At 35.8% G+C, this 23,360-nt stretch overlaps 5 protein-coding genes across 7 annotated transcripts; 2 read left to right on the forward strand and 3 right to left on the reverse strand.

Moving 5' to 3' along the window:
• Positions 1-236: 236 nt before the first annotated feature.
• On the forward strand, positions 237-5,357 carry LOC106650826 (gamma-tubulin complex component 2-like). 2 transcript variants are annotated; one of them, XM_014369045.2, is made up of 16 exons: positions 434-486; positions 548-718; positions 791-932; positions 997-1,168; positions 1,239-1,382; positions 1,543-1,697; positions 1,773-1,901; positions 1,977-2,153; positions 2,216-2,390; positions 2,469-2,873; positions 2,956-3,124; positions 3,196-3,370; positions 3,435-3,578; positions 3,710-3,787; positions 4,947-5,107; positions 5,184-5,357. In XM_014369045.2, exons 1-16 carry the CDS (start codon positions 434-436, stop codon positions 5,260-5,262), a joined length of 2,529 nt encoding a protein of 842 aa, XP_014224531.1. In that variant the 3' UTR covers positions 5,263-5,357. The 2 variants fall into 2 exon arrangements, with proteins under 2 accessions (XP_014224533.1, XP_014224531.1); XM_014369047.2 differs by lacking the exon at positions 3,710-3,787 and having other exon boundaries at positions 237-486.
• A 34-nt stretch (positions 5,358-5,391) lies between these two features.
• LOC106650764 (transient receptor potential cation channel protein painless-like) lies at positions 5,392-10,610 on the reverse strand. The gene is made up of 5 exons (XM_023462394.1): positions 10,056-10,610; positions 7,762-8,408; positions 7,191-7,687; positions 6,567-7,109; positions 5,392-6,487 (listed from the first exon to the last, which is right to left on the reverse strand). The coding sequence occupies exons 2-5, from the start codon at positions 8,334-8,336 to the stop codon at positions 5,415-5,417; spliced, it is 2,688 nt and encodes an 895-aa protein (XP_023318162.1). The 5' UTR covers positions 8,337-8,408; positions 10,056-10,610; the 3' UTR covers positions 5,392-5,414.
• An 897-nt stretch (positions 10,611-11,507) lies between these two features.
• Positions 11,508-16,918, forward strand: LOC106650836 (nucleoporin NSP1-like). The gene is made up of 16 exons (XM_014369061.1): positions 11,508-11,595; positions 12,372-12,558; positions 12,634-12,691; positions 12,773-12,843; positions 13,183-13,359; positions 13,774-13,872; positions 14,096-14,194; positions 14,283-14,381; positions 14,439-14,537; positions 14,597-14,695; positions 14,770-14,871; positions 14,945-15,043; positions 15,121-15,219; positions 15,300-15,392; positions 16,111-16,379; positions 16,455-16,918. Exons 2-16 carry the CDS (start codon positions 12,450-12,452, stop codon positions 16,536-16,538), a joined length of 1,656 nt encoding a protein of 551 aa, XP_014224547.1. The 5' UTR covers positions 11,508-11,595; positions 12,372-12,449; the 3' UTR covers positions 16,539-16,918.
• On the reverse strand, positions 16,871-19,116 carry LOC106650837 (N-acetylglucosamine-6-phosphate deacetylase). The gene is made up of 7 exons (XM_014369062.2): positions 18,673-19,116; positions 18,313-18,587; positions 18,113-18,242; positions 17,924-18,012; positions 17,704-17,848; positions 17,455-17,631; positions 16,871-17,298 (listed from the first exon to the last, which is right to left on the reverse strand). Exons 1-7 carry the CDS (start codon positions 18,881-18,883, stop codon positions 17,123-17,125), a joined length of 1,203 nt encoding a protein of 400 aa, XP_014224548.1. The 5' UTR covers positions 18,884-19,116; the 3' UTR covers positions 16,871-17,122.
• A 749-nt stretch (positions 19,117-19,865) lies between these two features.
• LOC106650821 (nucleosome assembly protein 1-like 1-B) lies at positions 19,866-23,043 on the reverse strand. 2 transcript variants are annotated; one of them, XM_014369039.2, is made up of 8 exons: positions 22,663-23,043; positions 21,805-21,952; positions 21,437-21,726; positions 21,111-21,264; positions 20,888-21,025; positions 20,515-20,662; positions 20,311-20,430; positions 19,866-20,226 (listed from the first exon to the last, which is right to left on the reverse strand). In XM_014369039.2, exons 2-8 carry the CDS (start codon positions 21,943-21,945, stop codon positions 20,054-20,056), a joined length of 1,164 nt encoding a protein of 387 aa, XP_014224525.1. In that variant the 5' UTR covers positions 21,946-21,952; positions 22,663-23,043; the 3' UTR covers positions 19,866-20,053. The 2 variants fall into 2 exon arrangements, with proteins under 2 accessions (XP_014224525.1, XP_023318183.1); XM_023462415.1 differs by lacking the exon at positions 22,663-23,043 and adding an exon at positions 22,561-22,628.
• Between the last annotated feature and the right edge of the window lie 317 nt (positions 23,044-23,360).

Raw genomic sequence — 23,360 nt, forward strand, 5'->3', positions numbered from 1 at the left:
GCATTGATAGATTACTTATACGTCGTGTATCACACACGCCCACGTATAATGCTCATTTTTAAACGCTAATTTGTTGTTTTCATAATTAATCATCAATAAATTACTACTACCGAATGGTTATTTTGAATAAACTGCATCCGATGAGAAGAATTATCAAGAGTCCCGCCAAATTTTGCGTCATAACCTTTTGCAAATACCAATCCAAATACATTATCGCTCATCTTTACAAATTCTGCGTCAAAGCAAAGGATGGCTGCTTGCTAAGTGCGTGTAAATAAACAAGTCAATGTTTGGTGCATGTGATCTCATTGAACATAACATACTTCTAAATCTAAGAAAAATGTGTTTTGTTACCAAGTGTTACAATCTAGATACATAAAAAAAGTTCGAATTTTTATTAGTTTAACTCATATTGTATACAAATTTTGGAATAATGAGTGAATTCAAGCTTCACCATTTGGTTGTGGAACTAATCGACTTGCTGGGGTAAATTAATAATTGAATTTATTTTGTATAAGCAGTGAAAAAATATTTTTTGACATTTCAGTTCATCTTCTGCACCCGAAAAACATGTAGAGAAGTTGCAAAAGGAAGGCTCTGCAACGAATGTTGTCACATTAAATTCAGTAGCTACACAAAGCTGTGTTAGACAATTAGCTAAAAATTCACCAAATGCAGAATTATTCATAAAAAAATATGAGGAACTTAAATCCAAGAAGTAAGGTTTATTTTCAATCAGTAACTTGGCATTTTAAACAAAAATTTGTAACATTTTTGTTGATTATTTTAGAGTGGACATGTTAGGTCCTTTTATGCAATTATTGGAATTCATATCAGTAGACAGAGAGCTCAAGAGTTATTTGAATAAAACTTCATCCTTAGCACCAGTAACAACTTCAAGCACAACTATTACAAATGAAGATTTACCAAAAGTTTGATTTTCATGTCTTACATATAAACTTACAATTTCCAAATAAACATGAAATTAATTTTCAGATATTTAAAAATGTAATCAAAGCAGCTCATGAGGGTGAGAAGAAATTAAACAAACAACTATGCCCTGTCAATACAGAACGCGATATTAGTCATATGAAACATACTTGGTCCAGTGAAAGGCCAAGATTATCGTGGAATTTTCAAACAGAATCTCCTGCTCTGCAACTGCAAAGTATTTAATCACATTTTTTCAATTACTCTCACAATTTATTAAAGAATAAAATTAATCCTAAAAATTATAGAAGTGGTCCCAAGTATTTCACAAGAATCAGTTCTTTTATGGGATACATTGCAATGTTTAAAGGGAATAGATGGGTCTTACATTGTTTCTGAAACTCCAAGCCACCCATATGGACCTGTAACTTTTAAAATATCTCCAGATGTTGGTGAGTTTATAACTTGATAATTTAATATGCGTTAGAATGTTATTTATAATATTAAAAAATTTGGTAATTAATTTTTTTATTTAAACTTTTATGGAGAAGCATTTTTAAAACAAATTCAATGTTTAATTACTGATTTACTTAAATTTTACTTTAATTACAGGTGTTTCATTCAAACAACTAACAGAACAGATTCTTCCACTTGCTTCTCACTATTCCATGACAGTCAGATTTGTAGAAGAAAAAATGTTACCCGATGATGGACAAGTAAATCATGCTTTAAGAGGAGCATTAAGTTCTTTACTCAGAGATTATTTGGTACAAAATAATGTTGCATTAATAATTTAATCAAATTATAAGTTAATTGACTAATATAATAATTTGTTATGATAGTTATTTGTTGTACAATTAGAAATTGAACATCTCAGAGGAAAGTTAAATTTACAAAAATTATGGTTTTACATTCAACCTACTCTGACAACCATGTCAATATTGAATCAGATAACTTCTACTATTTTTAAGGTATTGAGAATTTTCAATAACTAAGACTTTTATGCAAGAAAATTTTCAAATTATTATCTTATTCTATTTTTACAGGCAAATGCAAAAGGTGGCAAAGTTTTAAGTCTGCTGCATGAACAAATTAATAATATGAGCGGAGAAGCCAAGTGTAAAGAATTGTGCTTATTTTTGATAAAAGCAGCTAGTGTACCTTACATGCAAACTTTGGAAAAATGGGTTTACAAAGGTGTCATATATGATCCATATCAAGAAGTATGTTAGACATGGTAATTCTAATAAAATTGAACATTTAATTTACTTCTTTATATTTTCAGTTTTTCGTTGAAGATAATGAATTAATTCAAAAAGAAGAATTACCAATGGATTATTCTGCTGATTATTGGGAAAAAAGATATAGCATGAGGCCTGAAAGAATTCCTGTTTTTCTTAGCGAACACGATCAAACAATTTTGAGAACAGGAAAATATTTCAATGTCATTAGACAATGCGGTGAGAAACACAGCTTTCATATAGTTTAATCTTAGTAAACATGAAAAATTTAAATATTATAAAATGAAATGTTCATAGGTAAAACTGTCCAATGGGGAAAGCAAGAACCTCTAGTTTATCAACACAGGGATCAGAAATTTATTTCTGCTATTGATAGAGCTTATTCTGAAGCAGCTAGAACTTTACTTGAAGTTTTAATTCAAGAAAATGATTTGATGGGAAGATTACGAAGTGTCAAAAATTACTTTTTGTTAGCTCAAGGGGATTTCGTAGTTCAATTCATGAATCTTTGTGAGCCTGAACTCAGTAAAAATATGTATGATATTGTGACTCATAGATTATCATCTCTTCTGGAAGTGGCATTAAGAATGTCTACTGCTGACTCTGATCCATATAAAGATGACTTGAAACCTGAACTATTGCCTTATGGTCTACAATATCAAATGTTCAGAATTTTAACAATTCAAACTAATGAAGAAAAAGGTACTGTCATATGGCAAATAGGAACTATAAGTATATGCTGTCCTTGATAAAATAATTATGTTATGAAAATTTTGTTTCATAGAATATTGTGCTCAAGCTGATAAAACTGTTAGTGGGATGGAAGCATTTGTTTTTAACTATGATGTAAAATGGCCAGTTTCATTAGTTATCAACAGAAAAGCCATTGCATGTTATCAAATGCTATTCAGGCATTTATTTTATTGTAAGCACGTTGAAAGATTATTATGCAGGTATTTTATTAATTTATCCTTCAATAATAATGATCGCCTACCACTTTACTGAAATTAATATATTATTCAAGAGTTTGGATTAGCAATAAAATTGCTAAAACTTTCACTCATGAAGCTGCGATGACTTACAGACAAGCGTTCTCGTTACGTCAGCGTATGTTAGATTGTATTCAGCATCTAGAGTATTATATGATGGTTGAAGTTATTGAGCCAAATTGGTTAATGTTTTTGAACAAAATGAGCAAGGTAAATGATTTAATTTATTTATAAAATTATTCCAAACTAAACTAATATTAAAATATCTTTTTAGGTCAGTAATATCGACGAAGTTTTACGAGTTCATCAAGATTTACAAGACAGTTACCTAAAGGAATGTATGTTGATGGATCACGAACTTTTAGAATGTATTACTGGAGTTTGTTCAGTGTGCATTGAATTTTGCAAATTTATGCAGGTAAATTGAACTAACTTTTTTATATTGGTATACATTTTTGCGATCTTGGAAAAGCGATGTAAATTGATATGGCTTGAGAAATTTGAATATGAATCTTTGCTTATAATTAATGGCATTATACTCACATAAAGCGTATGAGCCGTTACTTCATTGATGCTGAATTGAGATCGATGATTGGAAGCTGTCAAGATGACATCTTTGAACCAGAGGTATTTTAAGAGGTTCAGAATGATTATGAGAAATTGTAATCTTGAAAATTAATTCAAGTAATATAGTTTAGTACCACTGCTTGCTTTCGTAATATTAAATGGACTCCATATTTTTTGTTCACAAATAGTATTGTTTTTAGTTGGTTTCTAATTTATTCAACAGAAAGATTTATATTACCTCAGCATGCATTATTTTCAAACATCAATTGAAATATAATTTCATATCTCAAAACATAGATTTTAACTTTAATTCTAAATAAAAAATTTAATATAAATCAAAGAAAGTCATCAATGCTTTCTGAGCACTATCATAAAGCTTAGGTACAATCATCTATAAAACCTGAACTTGGTTCATTTTTGTAAAAAAAAGTAGTAATTCTTTTATAATTTTTGATTAAATAACAATATCTAAGTTTAGTATTACATGAAATTGTGAACGCAGTCAAAAGATGAGTTATAATTAATTGTCTTTAATCATAAAATCATAATTTAAATCTAATTGCATGGAAATTTAATTTGAAAATTTCAGTATTTTAATAAGGCAGTTTTTTTAAATTGTCTGTGACCGATTGAAGTATATTTATTAGGAGAACTAATAAAAAGTTCGAGTATCTTTATATGGACATTTATAGCCGCAGTAATCTTTTTCCAACCAGGAAACAGTAATTTTTCTGTAATACAACGTGGAGTAGTTTGTTCCATTTTTTCGAGGAATTTGTTTTTTACGTAGTGTGTTTATCCCAAAATCATTTAGCGATAATTTCGAGACCCTGAGTACCGTGATCCAAGAGGTTTCTATAGTTCATTACTATTTCAATTCATTGGTTTTTGCCATTCAAGCTTGGGAGTCATTCAAAGAACCGCTTCTTCAGCCGTTTGATCAAGCTGCTGCAATATTGATACTCCACAGCTGCAGACCCCAAAGCATTTTAGCATAATTTATATATTTAAATTTCTAATCATTTTTACAAAAAATTTTTTGTTCAAGTAACTAATGTCATACATTTTTCAATTGATCTTAATTTTTACCGAATTTTTTGATGCACGTTCATGTTACTATTCATTTTTAAATCATTTTTTCTTCGTACTGAATGTTTTAAAACATATACAATTATTGCTTGGCATTGAATGCAAAAAGTTAAGTCATTTTATTCTTTAGGCGGAATGCAGCGGAAATTCAAGTGCCGACGGTGTGAATTTCATCGACAGAATTATGACTTTAGACAAACAATTTACGGAAGTATTAATTCGGCTTCTAAATCGAATATGTGATTTAGGATGCGACAACAGTAACGAAAAACTATTGAACGTAGTTTGTCGGTAAGTTGTTTTTTTTCATTCAATACGCTGCAAAAGTCGAGTGTTTTTTTAACCATCGAAAAAATTTTTTTCGTAGTCTGGACTTCAACCTGTATTATACTCAAATTCTCATGCAGAGAGATAGCAAGAAAAGATCGCAAGAGACATCTGGGTGACAAAAATTTGAAGGATAAGATCCGTTCGTCAGTTTAAAATATGTTCATTCATACAAAGTGAAAAACAATATATTACTTTTTTATATACAATAAATCGTTTTTTGATTAATTTAAAATCGTAAAGTAAACCTAAACTTATTATCGAGAGCGATTCAAGCATCTTGTGAAGGACTGGCAGACCGCGAAGGCGTTTGACTATTGACAGTGGCAGCGAGAGAGTTCAGAGCTTTCTCGATGTCGCCGAGACGATGACCGATAATGTGCTCGAGGCTTTTCACCTGACTCACCATCCGGTCGTAAGCCGAGGTATTTTCTCGATCCGCTAGGATCTCCTTGGCTCGGCGCACCACCATCGGTTCCATGCGACCCATGCTCGACGTCATGCCATGGGCTCTGATCTTCGACTCGTTGAACGGTTGCACGCTTATCTTCGCCTGAGGCAGACAAGGGAACAGCAGCACTCGACGGATCAATCGACGAAACAGACCCAACCTGGCCAGACCCTCTGGGCGATAGCAGCAACAGCAACAATTGGCAGGTTTGGCCGGGGGTCCGCCGACGGCCACTTGATCCACGTAGGCGAGCACGCGGGTACGCGCCACCAGGCCGACGATCTCGGCTTCGGCAAGTATCTCGGCCGCGTCGTTGACCGCCACGCCGGTGAAGATGTTCAACAGAATGATGACCGCGAAAAAGATGAAGCTAACGAACACGAATCGGCTGAACGGTGAATTGGAAAACGGCAGCCCGGTCGCGTCGAACTCGCCCGTGAACATGACGATCGTCCTGAAAAGCGCCGAGTCGGCGGTGGCAAAGCTGTCGTCCTGGCTGCGGAACAGTTGGAAAAATGCCATTGCGAATGCCATGAGAAGGAGAATGTACAGAAGAAGGAACTTTGTGAAGTTGGCCGTGACAGTCTTGAACATCTCGAGGTTGCTGGATAGGAGGCTGCGAGGATGCGGAGATATGAGCAGTACCAGCTCCCACGTGGAAAGCAGGATCGCTACAGCGGATATCTCTGGCCCTCCGCCCAGTAACAGAGCGATGCTCGCACCCACCAACGTCAACTCCAGCCAATTTGTTACTGTCGTTAGATACTGCAACGGCGACGAAACAAACTGCAAAGTTTCGCGAACGATGAGGTAACACAGGGACAATCCAAATAACGTACTGAGCAATGGATGACTGTACTGTAAATTATCTGGTTCGTTCGAGGTGGATGTAGCTACCAAAAACAGACATATTTTTATTAAAAAATTGTTATAAGATGATAACGTAATCAATAATAACATCGAGCTCTTTACCATTTAACGATGGAGTTTCTTCGTTCCCCGTGACCCAAATGAATGAAAACAAAGAAACAAAATACACAAGGTAGAAAAAAAGGTTGATGTATATCAGATGTCTGACGCGCTGGTACTTGAGCTGGAGGAAGGACGCCAACAAAGGATGCGTGAGCAAATGACGCAAGTTTTTGCGCTCGGACAGGTACATGCAGACGTCGGTTTCCGACGACAATTGCTCCGACAACGTATCCTGCAACATGTGACTATTTTGCTGCGATTCTTTCAAGTCTTTGATGTCGTAGTCATCTTTGTTGAGGCAGTGTGTACCGTGCGGTACAAGGTTCCTGTAGTCTATTACTATTTCGAAATCCTCGGTATCCTCCTTGGAGCTTTCGAGGCACTCGTTGAATCTCTTCTCCAGCTGCTCCACTTTCAGCTCGTCCAGTACCGACTCGCCGAAAACGTTTCTGTGGCCGATGTAGGCGCCCTTTTCCAGCAACAGTTGCACCCCTTGGTCGCTCGAGGCACGCGTCGCGTAATGCAGCGGACTATTGCCTTTGTCTGCAAATTATCGCAATGATTTTATCGTCAGAAATATATTTTCTCGCAATGGCAAGAAGAAAAAAGTAGAGTTTTACGTACCGTCCTGTTGGCGTACATCGACGTTTTCCTGCTCGAGAACGAGCTCGAGGCATCGGAAACGCGGCGCAGCGGCGTCGTGATCCTGCGCTGGTCTGGGCTCGAGTCTCGTGCAGAGCGCCTGACTGGCGGGCATCAGCAGCTGATCGGCGAACTCTCGCGCCCCGAGCTTGAGCAGCCGGTCCAGCACCTCCGGCCAGGCGTGCTTAATGGCCAGCTCGGCCAGAGCCGCCAGCTCGGCGGGGCCGGGCGCGAATCGATGCAGCAGTTGGTCCAGCGGTCCGGTCAGACCTCGCATCGTCGCCTTCTTCAGCAGCTCGAAGACTCCCTCGGGCGTGCCCTCGATGGTCTCGAGGGTGCGTTCGAAGTTGGCCGGGTCGTTGGCCGTCAGGTAGTGGAAGAGCGCGCGCGACGGATCGGACGTCGTGGCGTTCGGCAGTTTTATGTCGGGGAATTGACGCTCGATGGTCGCGCGAGCCGTCTCCTTTCGTCGTGGCTCCCTATCTCGCGAGATCAGAATCGTCAAAAATCGGCCAAGCGATCGTTTCACCGTATACGCTTTGGTAATACTCACTTGTAGGTGTCGATGTCGAGATAGGCCGCGTGTTCGATCATGAAACGCACCATATTCTCTCTGGCCAATTGGGCCGCCATGTGCAAGGCCGTCAGACCCTTGACGTTGGGTATATTGGGAGTTGCCTGGGCCTCGATCAGCAGCTCGACGCAGCGCTCCGAGTTGGCGCGGACCGCGTAGTGCAGGGCCGTCTGTCCCGCGGGAGCCTCGAGGTTCGGCTGGATTCCCTTGGCCTTGAGCAGCACCGCCAGAGCCGAGTCGCTGCCGTTCTCGGCGGCGAAGTGAATCGGCGCTCGGTCCAGTTCCGGATTCACCAGGTTCGGATCCGCGCCGAAGCCCAGCAGAGACTCCACGAAGTCCGGCAGATTCTCCGCGGCGGCTTTGTCGAGGAGTCGCTTGTTCGTCGTGTCGGGTATGAGATAATTGACATCGATCGTGACTGGACGCTCCGCCAGTCCTTTTCGGATCATCGCTTTGAAATTCGCCAGACGCCTGTCCTGCATGGCTTTCAAGAGTCTCGCGTAGGGCTCCCGTGACCTCATCTCCCACGTCTCGCCGACGCTCGGCGACTTCATTTTTCTCCGTTCTCGGTGTCCTGTGAACTTGTGATCGCCGATCGGCGGCGGCCCCTCTTTATCGATCTCTATCTGCAAACAAGTCGGTATACATTAGAAATTCATCAAGCTGAGTGCAGCGGCGACGTACTCTCGCGTCCATTGGGAATCATAACAGAAGAAAGTGGCTCGCAAACACGCGACTCGCGGAAACAATTCGCTTCGTTTGCCAATGTAGCTCACTGCACATACAATAGAGGTGTGTACACACTCGACCGGGGAAAAAAAGTGAAAAATGACAAATTATCGGTCCTCGCGCGCTCGCTCTAAGACAGCCGCTCTTTAACCGCTTCACGAGTAATATCGATCTGACACTAACACTCCAAGCCCTGCCAGACCCGCGTACGCGCTGATATGTGTATGATTTTCGCAGTTTGTATGATCGCCATACGCATTACTAATTCAGCGCTATCGACTGCACACGCGGCGGCGGCGGCAGCAGCCCCCATTCGCGAGCCAACCGGACAATTATAAAATCATAAATGTAAAGCTGTTTATGAGACAGCAAGCATTATAAGACAGCGAGCATCAGTCAATGATCATTCTGTGTATAACATAACATGTATAAAAGCTGATAAGTCTTTTAAATATGTTTATACCTTTCTGTATCACAATTTATTTCATGAAATAAACGTAAGTTTATAAAAAAAAATAGATGTAAAGCTGTGCTCTGCTGCTCCTATACGTTTGTATAATGTATCTAGAGCTCAGCTACGCCGAGGGCCTATTATTTCAGCGTATCTATTAATTTATGCGGGCGATAAGTGCGCGGGCGATTGTCTATAAGGTGTGCCGCGAAGATCGGCTGAGCTGAGTCCACCACAGCTGCAGTCGTAGCGTGGAAAGCAATAATGACTTATGGGAAACAGATAGCGCCTAATCGATCGAGATAATGCTGCTGATGCGATACTTGATTTACTGAGAAATCGGCACAGTCCACCAACACCGTACGAAAACAATATTATTATTTATTTTTACCGATCAAATTACATTTTACGCATCGAAGGTGAACTCGATTTGAAAACTAATATGGGCGTATGCATGCAAATTTTCAAGAACTATACATGAGAAAAGTCAAAGATACCAATAGAAAACGTAAACTGGTAAAGCAGAGTGCACGAGATTATTATTTATGTAATCGAACGGATACCGACAATTAGCGTTTATGGTGCGCTTTTCTCACGCATGTCGAGCAAGGATTCATGAAATGTTCGATGGTCACTTGCTTTGTTTCATTTTGTTTGTTTTTTTTTTTTTAGTTTTTTTTTTCAGAAAAATAGTGACTTCATCGCTCGAGCCATCCAGACACACGAATTGAATCATCAATTTAGCTCGCGAAAGGCGACACTCTCGCGTCGTGCGAGTGGATATAATATTGCCTTATTCGCAGCGACTGAAGAATATACGAAGAGCGAGCTGAAAGAGGAGTAGGAACTCGTCCGTCCACCGCTATGCACACATATATACAGGCGAAGGTCCACGACAGAGATTATAAACCGACACCTACGTTGCCACAGAGCGAAATATATATGCTGCGTTCGCGAGAGAGTTACACCCACTTGTAGCGCGCCGCACTGCACTGCACTGCACATCGTAATCTCACTGTCTTTTTCCTTGTCTTTTTTTCTCTATCATTGAATCACTCGTTATGTATTACATGCAAAAACAATTGATTCTCACCTGCTTTGAACGTTATTACAGAAATCGAAACGGAGACAAAAATCGCTTCGTGACATTTAGCTCGCTCCTCGATCCCATGGGCTCGCATGCGGCGTGCAGACTGTTACTGCCTATAGTGCCCAAGCCTGACTCGCCGCTCCACTGTGTCGCCTGTGCCTGCGGCCACTTACAATCGCCGTAATTCTATCGTACGTGAGAGTCACGTAAACGAACGAGAGCGAGATCGGTCTGGAGCATCGGCATGTGTGTATATTATTATAGAGCTGGCGATGATGTAAAGCAAACCATATCTCGGCCTTAAAAAACCGGTGTCTCGCACTCTCGATGGTTTAATCGCTGATCGGAAATGTAAATTGAGTTATAATACATCGCGCGCGTAACCAGCCGAAATATCGCTCCGCGTCCGTTTCGCGTCCGATCTGTATTGCGGTTTCTTGATTCCGCTGTAAACTTCAGATAAACTTGTTTCAATATTGACACGGGGCATAGCTTTTTATATATAAAATATTATACACCAGAACTCGGTACGCGATTTTTATTGATTTCGCGCTAAATATTATCTTTCGTTAAATTATTAATTAAAAAAAGATCTAATTCAAATGGCAACAGATAAATGAGGTTTCTCAAACTTGAGGCTCCATAGTATTCGATTCTGATTTTCAATTCTTTGATGTACGATTGTTTTCTATTTATTATGAGGTCATCGCGCAACAGCATTATTGTAATTACCGGAGCGCAACTCCTGTTTCTATTTATCACCCGCACCTCTTGTTATTCCACGAGTCGCGATTAAACTCTAAGATGAAAAAATTACAACAATTATACACTATTATACAGTATTAGTACAATGTAAATTATACAGTACTAACTTGCATGATTGACAAGTTCTAATTTTTTAAAATCATTCAAATTTTTAATTAGCAACATTATTTTTTCACAATTTCTGAAATTGTGTTTATTTTGTTAGTTATTTTTCATGCAAATTAAGCAAAATAATAATAATAATTTACAATGATATGATCGTGTTTCGATGATGCTTAAGAAAGCCGGTTCGTCGAAAAATCTATACTTTCGAATTGCGAGGATTAAGATCACTTATCTCAATGTTTGGCAAAAAATATATCTTTTGTGTGCTGTTTTGTTTCCTATATTTCTTTTGTAACGTCAATAATGAGTGAATAAAAATATCTTGAAAACCTCAAAATAAATATGATGACTTAATTTTAGCCCACTCAAAAACCCCTGACATTTAATTTTCAAGAAAAAATTTAACGTTTTTTATAATACTCATAAGTTTGAAAATGCATGCACAAAATCGGCTTTTTACACATTTACGGGTTAAAATGGTCTGCGCAGCTGCGTTTCCGCCAATAGTCGAGCCAGAAAGTTAACGTGTAGTGGATCAATTTTCATCGTATGTTCGTGTAAAGGTATTGCGATGTTCAGTCGACCGTCGAGTTCAAGAACGTGCATATATTCATTCGAAAAAAATACGAATTCTTTTGGTCTAAGAACAATTGAAACCGACTAATTTTTACATGTAAATTTATACAAATTACTATTATTCTTTGCTGCATGTTACACAAAAGAGTAGATAATTTGTTCAATTTATCATAAATTTTAATTTATTAAGGATACATTTTTTAACTAAAATAATTATTTTTGCTATTAGTTTAATTCATTCTTGTCGCAATGCGTCATTGAGAGTGTCTATACTGCCTTAAAAAAAATGTATTTTCATTTCGTTGACAATCTAGGTATGAGAAGTTTGACAGCTAATCTCGATCGGTCTAAAACACAGCTCTGCATACATTGCAGTTGCTTATAAATAATTTTTACTCTCATGTTTTTTCAATAATACTATTGAATTTTTGTAGCTCTATTATTCAGCCCCCATTTTTACTTATTACTTAACGTTACACGTAGATAATTGAGTTGATTGTAATAAAAGCTGGGCCTCATTGCTTAAATGATTATTTTATAATATTATATAAATAACTCCTGCACAATTATTCAAGTTTTTTTCATTTATGTACAAATACATCAAAATATTGTACATTTCACAAACGCGGATGAGCATTAGTTCGATGTGATAATTAATTGTTCGATACATTCGTCACGATCAACGCTGTTGAAAGGTGCGTCAGCCAATTGACGAATGTGTCGCTTTGAGGCCGCCAACAATTCTCATGGTCCCCTTCGTAGAATTGCGTTTGGCTTCAATATAAGGACCGATAAAGATTAGCAATAAATGGCAGTATCCACCCACGCTGGATCAACTAAGAATAAGTATTTTTTTCTCTCTCAATCCATTAGTGCCCGAGAAAGATCATCAGTTGCAGTGCGCATCGAGTGCAGTGATCATCGTTCGGTCCTGGTAGTTCTTAACGGAGCATGGGTGGCTTGACTCAGAGGCCCTGGACACCCACCAAGAGACGAGGCCCAATCGCCGCGGAATTTGTTACTCCGGGTCCGGCATGCGTTGCTCTACCGCCTTTGACTGGTAACGTTAATATTCTGCTGCTTATTTCTTGCTCAATTTATTTTATAACAATTGCAATCGAAATTTTTTTCGTAGGTAAAACGATGACAGATTCGAAAAAGGGTAGAGCCCCAGCCTTTTCGTTTGGAAGCAGGTTATTACATTTTTTTGTAAAATCATAATGAAAAAATATAACATTATATTGTAATTGGCAATGTTATATTTAATATTTTAGGCACTCAAACAAAAATGATAGTCCAGGACCAGGACCAGGACAATACAATGTTTCTGGTCTAAGTTCGAAAGGTAATAAATAGCTTAATTCCAAAATCCTTCGTCGATTCGAGCAAGCTAAATAATATTTAAATCAATTTGAATATTACAACCATTTAAAAAATTATCTACCTATGAAATTTCCGTAACAGTAGAAGCATTTTAACAGTCGCATGCAACAAGATACTCTAGTTATCGATCAAACGAACGCAACGTGAACATGCTCGAACATTCCTTTGCCCATGGCATACCTCCACTCCAACATTAATCGTAAATGCTGTTAAATCTTCGTATGTCACGAAGATTTTCGATGCGATGACCTTTGACAGGATTTCAGAGCAAGATTAATTTTCGGGGCGTTTGTTTTGTTAGGAAAAGATGCTGCACCATCGGTTTCGTTGCATGGACGAACAAAGACTGGAAAAATTGAAATTACTCCTGCCCCGGGTGATTACGATCCGCAAAAAGCCGAAAAAATGATTGCCGATACTTCGCCAAAATTTTCTTTTGGTATTAAAACGCAAACCGAAAAAGTCGATCATACTCCCGGTGAGTGGATTTGTTAAGTACATATAAATTGATGTTTGAAAAAGTGTTCAATCACATTTGTTTATACCAATACATGAATAAAATCATCAATTTTCATTTTTAAGAAATTAAAACAACAATAATTGAATCTAACAAGATGTAGGAGTTTATACCATTTTTAAAGTATGTGCACTAGTAGAGCTTTTTGTATATGTATTTCTAATATCACTGCTTCAATCAATGACACGTAATATTTTCACCGCAATATTTTTCATGTTAGCATTGAATTCTTTAATGATAGTGATAGAATTGATTCAAAGGAAACCTTAGTTTTTGCTTGATCATATTTTTCGCTAAATTAACTATCTAGTTAAATGGACAATTGAATTTACAAATGACGTATATTTTTTATCCACATTCTTTAATATTTTATAGCACCAGGAGCCTATTATCCCGAAAAATTTCATTTTAATAAATTACCAGAATATAGCTTTGGAGGCACTAAACCGTTGGACAAAATTGAAGATTCTCCAGGTACGGAAAATTACTAGTAACAAAATAAATCTTTGCTGTCACATGTTACAAAATACTTGTATCAAGTGGGTGGTAATATACCCTGTAAAGTATCACAGTTTATTCAGACCTTTAACTTTAAATATTAGGATGTCATTTTTGAAAGTATTCAAAAATTTAAAAAGTCGATTTTTTAAAAAATCCAAAATTATGCCAGTACTTCAAAAGTATATATTTTTTTTAGCACCAGGTACTTATTCACCCTCGTTGGGAGAACTCGATTGTAGTCCGAGATACAGTTTTGGTCGTCGAACATCTATTAATAAGATAGACGATACACCAGGTATAGATTTTAAAATATTAATGTTTTCGACTGACAAATGATTCAATAATTCAATCTTTTGTGTTATAAATGGTATAAAAATCATTAGCTCCTGGTACATATTATCCTGAAAAAGTTAATCTTGACAAAGGGTCTGAATTTACGATAGGAAAAAAAAGATGCATTGAAAAATTCAATGATGTACCAGGTAACGTTCTTCTTCATAAATTTAATAATTCTCAAATTGATTTCGATTTTTGTTAAGCCCCAGGAACATATTCACCGGAAAAAAATACAACTAATCAAAGTCCTCAGTTTAGTTTTGGATCAAAAACCACATTAGATAAACCTAATGATGTACCAGGTAAATAATATAGTCTATTATTTTCTTCTTACAATTTTTTTACATTTTTTTTCATTTAGCTCCAGGCACATATTTTTCGGAAAGAGTAAATCTCGGAAAAGGACCAGAATACAGTTTTGGGCATCGATCCCTTGATCAAAAAAAAAATGACACACCAGGTACATTCATGAATAATTGATTAGAAATCGTTGAATAAATACAAAGTAAAACAACTTTTATTTATATGCTATAGCTCCAGGCTCTTATAGCCCTGAAAAAGTAAATTTATCTAAAGGGCCTGAATACAGTTTAGCTGGTAAATATATTAATAAAACAGCTGTTGATGATAAACCAGGTAAGCCATTGCCTATAGATTTTAAAAGTATTAGTGGTAATTTTCATTTATAATGAACCAATAATGATTAAAGCTCCTGGAGAGTATTTTCCGGAAAAATATTCATCTGGTGTAAGCCCGAAGTACAGCTTTGGATGTCGAACTTCTACTGAAAAATTCGACATAACTCCGGGTAAAATAATATAGAAGTAGTAAAAAAGTATGAAGATTGTAATTTTGAATTCTCTTAATGATAATCATAAATTTAAGGACCAGGCCAATACTACCCTGAAAAAGTCGATTTGAATAAAGGCCCAGAATATAGCTTGAGCGGAAAACAATCATCGACAAAGTCTAACGATGTTCCAGGTAATTTTCACTAGATCCAGAAAGATTTTATAATTTTATAAAATTCTTAAAATCGTTATAAATAATATTGCATCAAATAGCAGTGCCCGTCCTATGTAGATCGAACACTTTCGATCGTACTACCGCACCACATTGCAGTAAGATTAGGACCGACGAATTCGATTCTGAACCCGGTAAATATTAGTCTAGTCTGTATTTTTATTAAAAACTCAATTGCGATGTATATGAGGAAGCGTACGCCGCAGCTCTCTCTGTCATACTTGCTAGTGGGAGCGCGCTCCTCAATTAATTTATAATTTACTCGAAATTTCTGGTGGACAATAACTTCGGTAAGTGCATGAAATAAATAAGAAATTTTCATCAAGCAGAATTGAATGGAATTCAGAACTTATAACCAATTCAAGTCAGAAACGTTCATTTTTTGGCGATTTAGAATTATTTAATAATTTATTTCATTATTTTCTTTGAAAAAACATTTGCAATATCAAAAATGTGATTTAAATGTTAAATTAGATTTTATACTTAGAATGAAATCATTTATTGCACGTTCTTCACCGTAATTTATAGCTTAGTAGATAAATACACAGTCGTTCGTTGAAATACTTTTGTAGTTTATAGCTATTCGAAGTAGTTTATATGAAGTAGTTTATAGCTATTCGAAAGTAATATCACACTTAAAAATTTGAATCAGTTGAATTGCAATTATGTGAAAAAATATTTTAATATAATACAAACTAAATCAATAGTTAGAAGAAAAAACAGATGTGATTGAAATTTACTCCGAATCAAAGCTCAAAATTTACTTACCAAATAGGACTATCCTGTCTGACTATTAATATCGAACAGAAAAATATGTCAAGAACTCCGATAACGCATTGACTTTGACCGTAGCTCCAAACGTGTACAATATTCCATCGGCCTTGCTGGGCGGGACGAAGGAGAGCAACATCAAAACGGCGCCGGCATTCTCCATCAGTGGACGTCAAAAAGTGTTCACCGACGATCGAGTTCTGGTGCCCGGGCCGGGCTCCTACGAATCCATCAAAGCTGACGCGATTCGCTCCAAGAGTCCGGCCTACAGCATGAGCGCGCGTTTCCAGCCTCACGGCACCGACAGCAGCCATCAGACCCCGGGCCCGGGGGCCCATTGTCCCGAAAAAGTAGGCGATAAATTAATTAACCGTACGCCAACGACCGTATCCAGTTAAACTAATCTGGTTATTTTATTTTTGTAGGTAATCTTAGACGTGCCGCCCGCTCATACGTTTGGTATTCGACATTCACCTTACATTTGCAACTTGAAAGATGCAGTATGTTAAACACGTTTTTCTTCGCGCTCGACGAGGTCATTTATTTATGTGCCGATATACTTACATCATGCACATTTAACGCTATATTTTTCTATTTTTTAAGTTTACTTATTATACATTTTAAAAATTAGATACTTGCGCTTGAATGCTAATGTTGTAATTCATTTCTTTCGTAAAAAAAGTTGTGTATTATACTACGATACGCGTAAAAACGTGCATCTTTCTTTATATTTATTCGTTGCTGTAGAAACCAAAATAACTGGTTTTGTAAACATACAAATAATTTGATGTTTCATGATGATTTTCATTAATGTAATTGGCACTCATAAAATTGTAAGCAGTTTAAAATATTAAATTTACTTTATTGCATAGACAAAATGCAACATGGACAAAAAGGCGTCTGTCTTGTATATTTATATAAAAGTTAATAATTGAGAGTATTAAAAATATACTTTAACTATTAATATCATTTATGGTAAGCATGCATAATTAAAAACTTGGCTACGCAAATTTTCACAGCCTGAATTATTTCATAAAAAATAAAAAATCTCTTAAACATAATAAATAGACTCGGGTAAATATTAACAATATTTTCAAGCCTTGTGTACACAATGGCCAGAAATCCATGTAGAAATAACATGTAAATCTTTGTCAAGAAATACAAAATCAGCTTGGGCTCCAAAATTCAGAACTCCTTTGTGACTTTGTATGCCTAAGAATCTAGCAGGATGAAGTGTGGCAGCTTCTAAAGCCTCTACTACTGAGCAACCTGTACAAAATTTATAATATTTTTCAGACACTTTTTTCTTAAAATTTAAAATTAATAATACATTTTTAAAAGTTTTTTTTGCTTCACAGTTCATATAAATAATTTTTATGAACTGATGAAACATTTTTTCAGGAATAAAATGGTCTGTTAAATTACCTGTAGATTTTTTGAAGAACCGTACACATTCGGCCATGTCAGCAATGCTTCCACATAAAGTATTAGTGTCAGCAATGTAGGCACGACTTTCTCGAATCTCTATATCAAATTGGCCTAATTGATGCACACCATCTTGTAAACCAAGTGCTGAAATGGCATCAGTTACAAGCACCAAACCTATTTGAATAAATATCTTTGTAGTTTAGAACAAATTAGTAATTTAAATATTTCATTTGTTTTCTATGTAACCTTCTGGATGTGTTCGATGAGCTATTCTCAAAGCAGCTGGATGTGTGTGTACACCATCAGCAATAATCCCATAGTGTATAGACTTTTCTTTTGGTATCTGATCAGATGCGAGTAATCCTACTAACCCAGGATCTCTATGATGAAACTAAAATTTCAAAGAAAAAAATTTATTAAAAGCTATTACATAAGATCATTAAATCAAGTTAAACAAACATATTACTGGAAGCATTGCATTGAATAAATGAGTGATAAATGAGGCTCCATTTTTTACTGCTTCTTCCCCTTGCTTCAAATCACTTGCAGAATGACCTAAATATTGAATGAATCATGCAGCAAATAATCAAACATTTAAAAGAATACATAATTAGTAATAAGTGTTTAAATCAAAGAAGTTTAAAGTCTTGCTTACCAACAGATATTTTAATATTTCTTTTTTCTAATTCTTTAATTACATCAATAGCATTTTCTAATTCTGGTGCTAATGTTATGTAGCATATATTTTCAAGACTTCCATAGACATCAAGAAGTGATTGAAAACCCTTAAACAAATAATAAAAAGATGATCAATTTTTTAAAAGATTTTAATTAGGTAAATGAAGTAATACTAACTTTTTCAAATTTCTGAATACATGACTCTGGATGAGCTCCTTTTTTCAGAGGATTCAAGAAAGGTCCCTCAACATGAACACCTAAAATAGCTGCTCCATCATCACCTCCACTTGTTCTTTTTATTTTTGGAAGAATTTTTTTATAAGTTTCTACTGGTGAAGTCACCAAAGTTGGACAAAATGAAGTAACTCCATATGCAAGTAGTTTTTTTGCAACATTTGTTACTCCCTGTTCTACCTTATCCACATTGTGAGAAAAGTCAATTCCAAAACCACCTGTAGTCCAAGGGCAATGTTTTTTTATTAAAGCTGAGTCAACTTGAAATGTTTAACATTATTTTTGTGTGTCAAGGTAACTCACCATTTATTTGCACGTCAATAAAGCCTGGAGATATCAAACATCCATTGCAGTCGATCTTAACATCGGGCTCAATTTTTTCGTCATAAAAGATTTTTTCCGGATCAATTATTATGCCATCCCTCACCCACAAATCTTCCGTAAGGATTTTGCCATCGCGCAAAATTTGGCAATTATGAAAATGTTTTAGCTGACCACTTGTTGACTCCGGCATTTTTTACCACACACTGCGACAGAGTCGACAAAATACCGCAGAGATATCTCAAAAAATAATAAGCACTATCGCTACGCATTATCGAATGTTACGCCTCGTTATTCACCATCAACACTTTTTATACGATCTCACAGACGCTCATCAAGTAAATAATTCGCGAGTGTGTAGGTATAAAGTGATGTTTGTCAAGCTACCACCTTGCTGTCACTGTTTCGCGTTCACTGCTGCATCCTTCTACACTGTTAATAGTCTTAGCTGAAGAGTGAGATAAATTGCTCGCGCGCACATATGAATACTTCTTATTCATGTCTAGAGTACAGGTGCTATTGTAAGTTCATTGTGAAAATTAGAAATATGTTAAATAAATGTGCTGTAAATATTCAAACGCATGTAATAAATGGTAGCTATGATTGTCACATTATTTGATTGAAAAACGTGAATTAATGAAGATCAATTGTAATTTTATTGAGTTGGAATATTATAATCCTCAGACTACTAAATTCAACACGAAAATTACACGTTCAATTCATTTATCAATAAAGCTTTTAGGATCATAATTCGTTTGCTTTATTTTTCATGTTAAACAATGGAAGATCGGGGAAAATAAAGTAATAATCATATGAAAAAAATAAAAACGTATTTACTTTTATTGTAGAAAAATTGTTGCAAGTACATAGATTTTTATTTTCAACAGTCACTTTTTTTCTAATTATATTAAAAATGTTTACAACAGTACCAAAAATTTATTAAGACAATAACGTTCTCATAAGTCGGGCAAAAAGTTTTTGTTTGTATACAAATGTAACAATAATATGATAAGGGATTCGAAAAATTGATTATGATATATTTTTCATAATAAAAAGACGAAAACGTCACTATCACTTGAACTTCACAGATCAAAGGGATGAATATCAATAGGTGTGATCCAGTTTTTTGATTGTTTGATATCATTTAAGATATGATGCTCTTAATTGAAATCCTCTTGTTGTTCTAAAATATCTTTTTTAATTGATTGAAGGCGTAAATTCATCGGTAAAACCTGATCCATTGCAGAGCATTTTAATCTTAGATGCAGATGTAGATGAAGTTTAGTCGTTCATTGACCACGCAGTTCTGTCTTGTGTTAATAAAAATTAAATAAATTTATTAATTTTATAATCAAGGACCGTTTTATTGTTGTCTACATTCAGGAGCTTCCTGGTTTTTCATGTCTATCTTGCCTTTTGGTCCAAAGTTTTTAGGTCCATCTTCATCATCTTCATCCTCATCATCATCATCTACATCATCATCATCTTCGTCCTCATCCTCATCATAATCATCATCCTCATCTTCCAGAGCTTCGCCTATAATTTAAAAGTTCGTTATATTCATATATTTATTAACAAATGACAATTAAGACGTCTGCCTTTTTTCGAAAGACTTCTTACCAGTGAAATATAAAACTGCCCTAGGCACAACTCGTTCTCTAATGTAGTGACCAATCTCAAAATCAGATGTGAGCATCAACTGTGTTTCATCATCCAGTTCTACATCAGGATCATCAGGAACTGTAAATTAAAAAATAAATATGTAGCCAAAACTAACATTATTAACAGATATTAACAGTTTCATTTTTTTTCTTCAAGACTTACCAGGTGTCGGAGAAAAGAAGTTGAAGAATGAATCATTTTGCACTGTTTTTGTTACTGTGCGCATGGAACCACGTGACTTGTGTTTCTGATTTTTTTTGATCGTTTTAACTGTGACATTTTTGCCTTTCTTCCAATCAATTGTGCATCCCTAAAACAGAATACTTTTTAGAACCAAGTTCTTAATAGAGATTATGTATAATCTTTATATGGCTGATTTTCCAACGGGTCAAATACTCAAAAATATTTGTGAAACAAGTTTTGAATAAGGCTATTTTGATAATTTTTTGATTTTTGTTAAAGTAACAGAATTTACGTAAGTGACTGCAATAACTTGAATTCAACATAAAGCGACTCCAAATTTTTTTTAAGTTACCTTGCATTTGTAAATTTCTGGACCTTCGAAACTGAAGGGATCATTTTCTTCTGGAGCACATTTCATTTGATACTCCTTTGTTAAAACTGAGTTTGAAAAGTATTCATTTGGTGAGAAATGAAATTCCAAAACGAAGCCCTGAAAAATAAAATCAATTTCAAGTATATTTAGGATTGGCACTTGATATTTATAAAATCATAGATAAAATGTAATAAAAATTTACCATTGGGTCTTTTTCTAAAAATATAACTGTGATATCATAAAGATGTTTCAAAATAGGTTCGTCATGTTCTTGGACCATATCAGAAAGCATGCTCACATTCTTAAAAATGGTCAGCCAGAAATCTGGGATACCTTTGATGTTCTCGTCAACAGTTCTGAAAATATCATTCAAAAAATTTTCATTTAAAAGATGTATTCTAAAGTTTTTGGAATTATAAGCAATAAATCTTTTTGAGATTCTTAAATAATTGTATTCAAATATGCGATTGAGCACAAGAGCAACTTGATGCAAGTAAAATTATTTTCTCTTTTCAAACAAATACCTACCCATTTTTTTCGTTTTTGGATTCTTCTTTTACTTCAATCTGAACTTTATCTTTCATGTCTTTGCTAAGATCTTCCTCTTCATCTTCGTCACTTTCCCAAACACATTCTTCATCAGTTGGTTCTTTTTCTCCAGAAACAATATTGCTTCTTTCCTGGTAATATTGGGAATATTTTTGAGCATATTTGCACTCAAGAGCATGTACCTCTTCATAAAACTCAGCTTCGAGATTTATAGTTTTCAATTGTAATTGTTTCAGTGCTTTTACCCTTCGTTTAACTGGAGCTGGTAACTAATAAACATAAAATGAAAGAAAATTATGTTAACTATTGTTAAAAATAATGAACAACAGTATATCTAAATATATTACCTCAACATTGAAGTGATTGATACCATCTGCTAATGCTTGCAAGAATTCTTGACGCTGCTTAGATTGCTTTACAGCTTTATCATCATCTTCTTCAACAGATTCAAAATCAGTAGTGTCAGCACGCTCTGGATCGTTACTCATTTTGAGTCTGCAAATAACATAATCATACGATTGAAAATGATATTTAACATGTACCAATATTGTTGTATTCTTGGCATTTCAAGTCAACTATACAGGTTATGCATAAGAGGAAGATTTTAAACTATAGTAGCATAGATAGATAAAAAAATTATATGCAGTAGTTAAACCTCAACAGATATAATACCTAAAAATAAATATATATGGCTAAACTTAACACTCATTCATTCAATTCTTAACAAATAATGCGTGAAGGTGAGAAACACATGGAGATGCCTACTATGAAAATATGCACGAAAGCGCGCGAAACAAGAAATCGAGTTTTGCATTTAACCACAAATCTTTCAATTCACACAAAATATCGACTATTAAAATTAAATTTAGTCGATGTCAAGCCAAAATCAGTTAGATAGAATACAATGAGTACTGTAGAACTAATTTGAGACGCTTGTGGCAAGCAAACACGTGCCACAAAAACCGGAGCCGATAGATGAAAGGAATATTTAGCCAACAAAATAACAAATCAAATTAATAACTTATTAGACATGGAAAGGTATAATTCGATAAATGTTGAATAACATGGTTTGATGTCGAAAATTTAACATTCTTGAAACTCACATATATTTTATAGCCTAGAACTAGTAGACATTTGATGAAAGAAAGAATAAGGAAACAATTCTTAGATAAATTAAAATTTGCTATATACTGAACGAAACTCACTTGTTTGAGGTATTGCTTAGATACGACGTCAAAGGGAAGAAAACGAACTGCGCCGGAGACGATAACGACTCGCTCTGCCTAAGCCGAAGAACAGGGTATATCTCACTGCCGAAATTCCGTTCGAAACGAGTCACCCGTTGGTCGTTTTTGGTACCACTCGGTGGTCGATGTTCTTGTCGTCGTCGTCGTCGGCAGGCCAGCTGCGCTCGTTGCTTAAAGCGAGAGAAAAAGAGACGAGACTCGTAGTTCAGCCGATTAAATACGCTCTTACACGACGAATCTCTCGGCGCGCGCTTCTTTTTCGCATTCGATATTTAAGCTTTATAACCTTACCGGCCTGGTCGCTTACTCAGAATCGCTTTAAACGCTCTTCTCGTCTTTTTCTTTCTCGCACGCTCTTATGAGCGAAGTTCGCGATCGCTTGAACATTCGCCAATTGCTTATTTACCTGAAGTTTGCCGCTATTGCACACGCGCCTTTTAATCAAACAACTTCCGGCTTCTCCGTTGAAAGATGATTCGAATGAGAGCTTTAAAAATTTAATTGATCTATAATTAGATTAAAAATTTTGAAATCAGAAAGATGTTCCAGATTATGCTGGAATCGCGGGGAAATTCGGCAATTTTTTTTTGTTGAAAGAGGGAAGGCGAACGTACAGAAACGAATAAATTTATGCAATAAAAATTTCTGCTCGTAAC

This window comes from Trichogramma pretiosum, unplaced genomic scaffold (assembly GCF_000599845.2).
Source record: "Trichogramma pretiosum strain Unisexual culture from Peru unplaced genomic scaffold, Tpre_2.0 scaffold3, whole genome shotgun sequence".
NCBI lineage: Eukaryota > Metazoa > Arthropoda > Insecta > Hymenoptera > Trichogrammatidae > Trichogramma > Trichogramma pretiosum.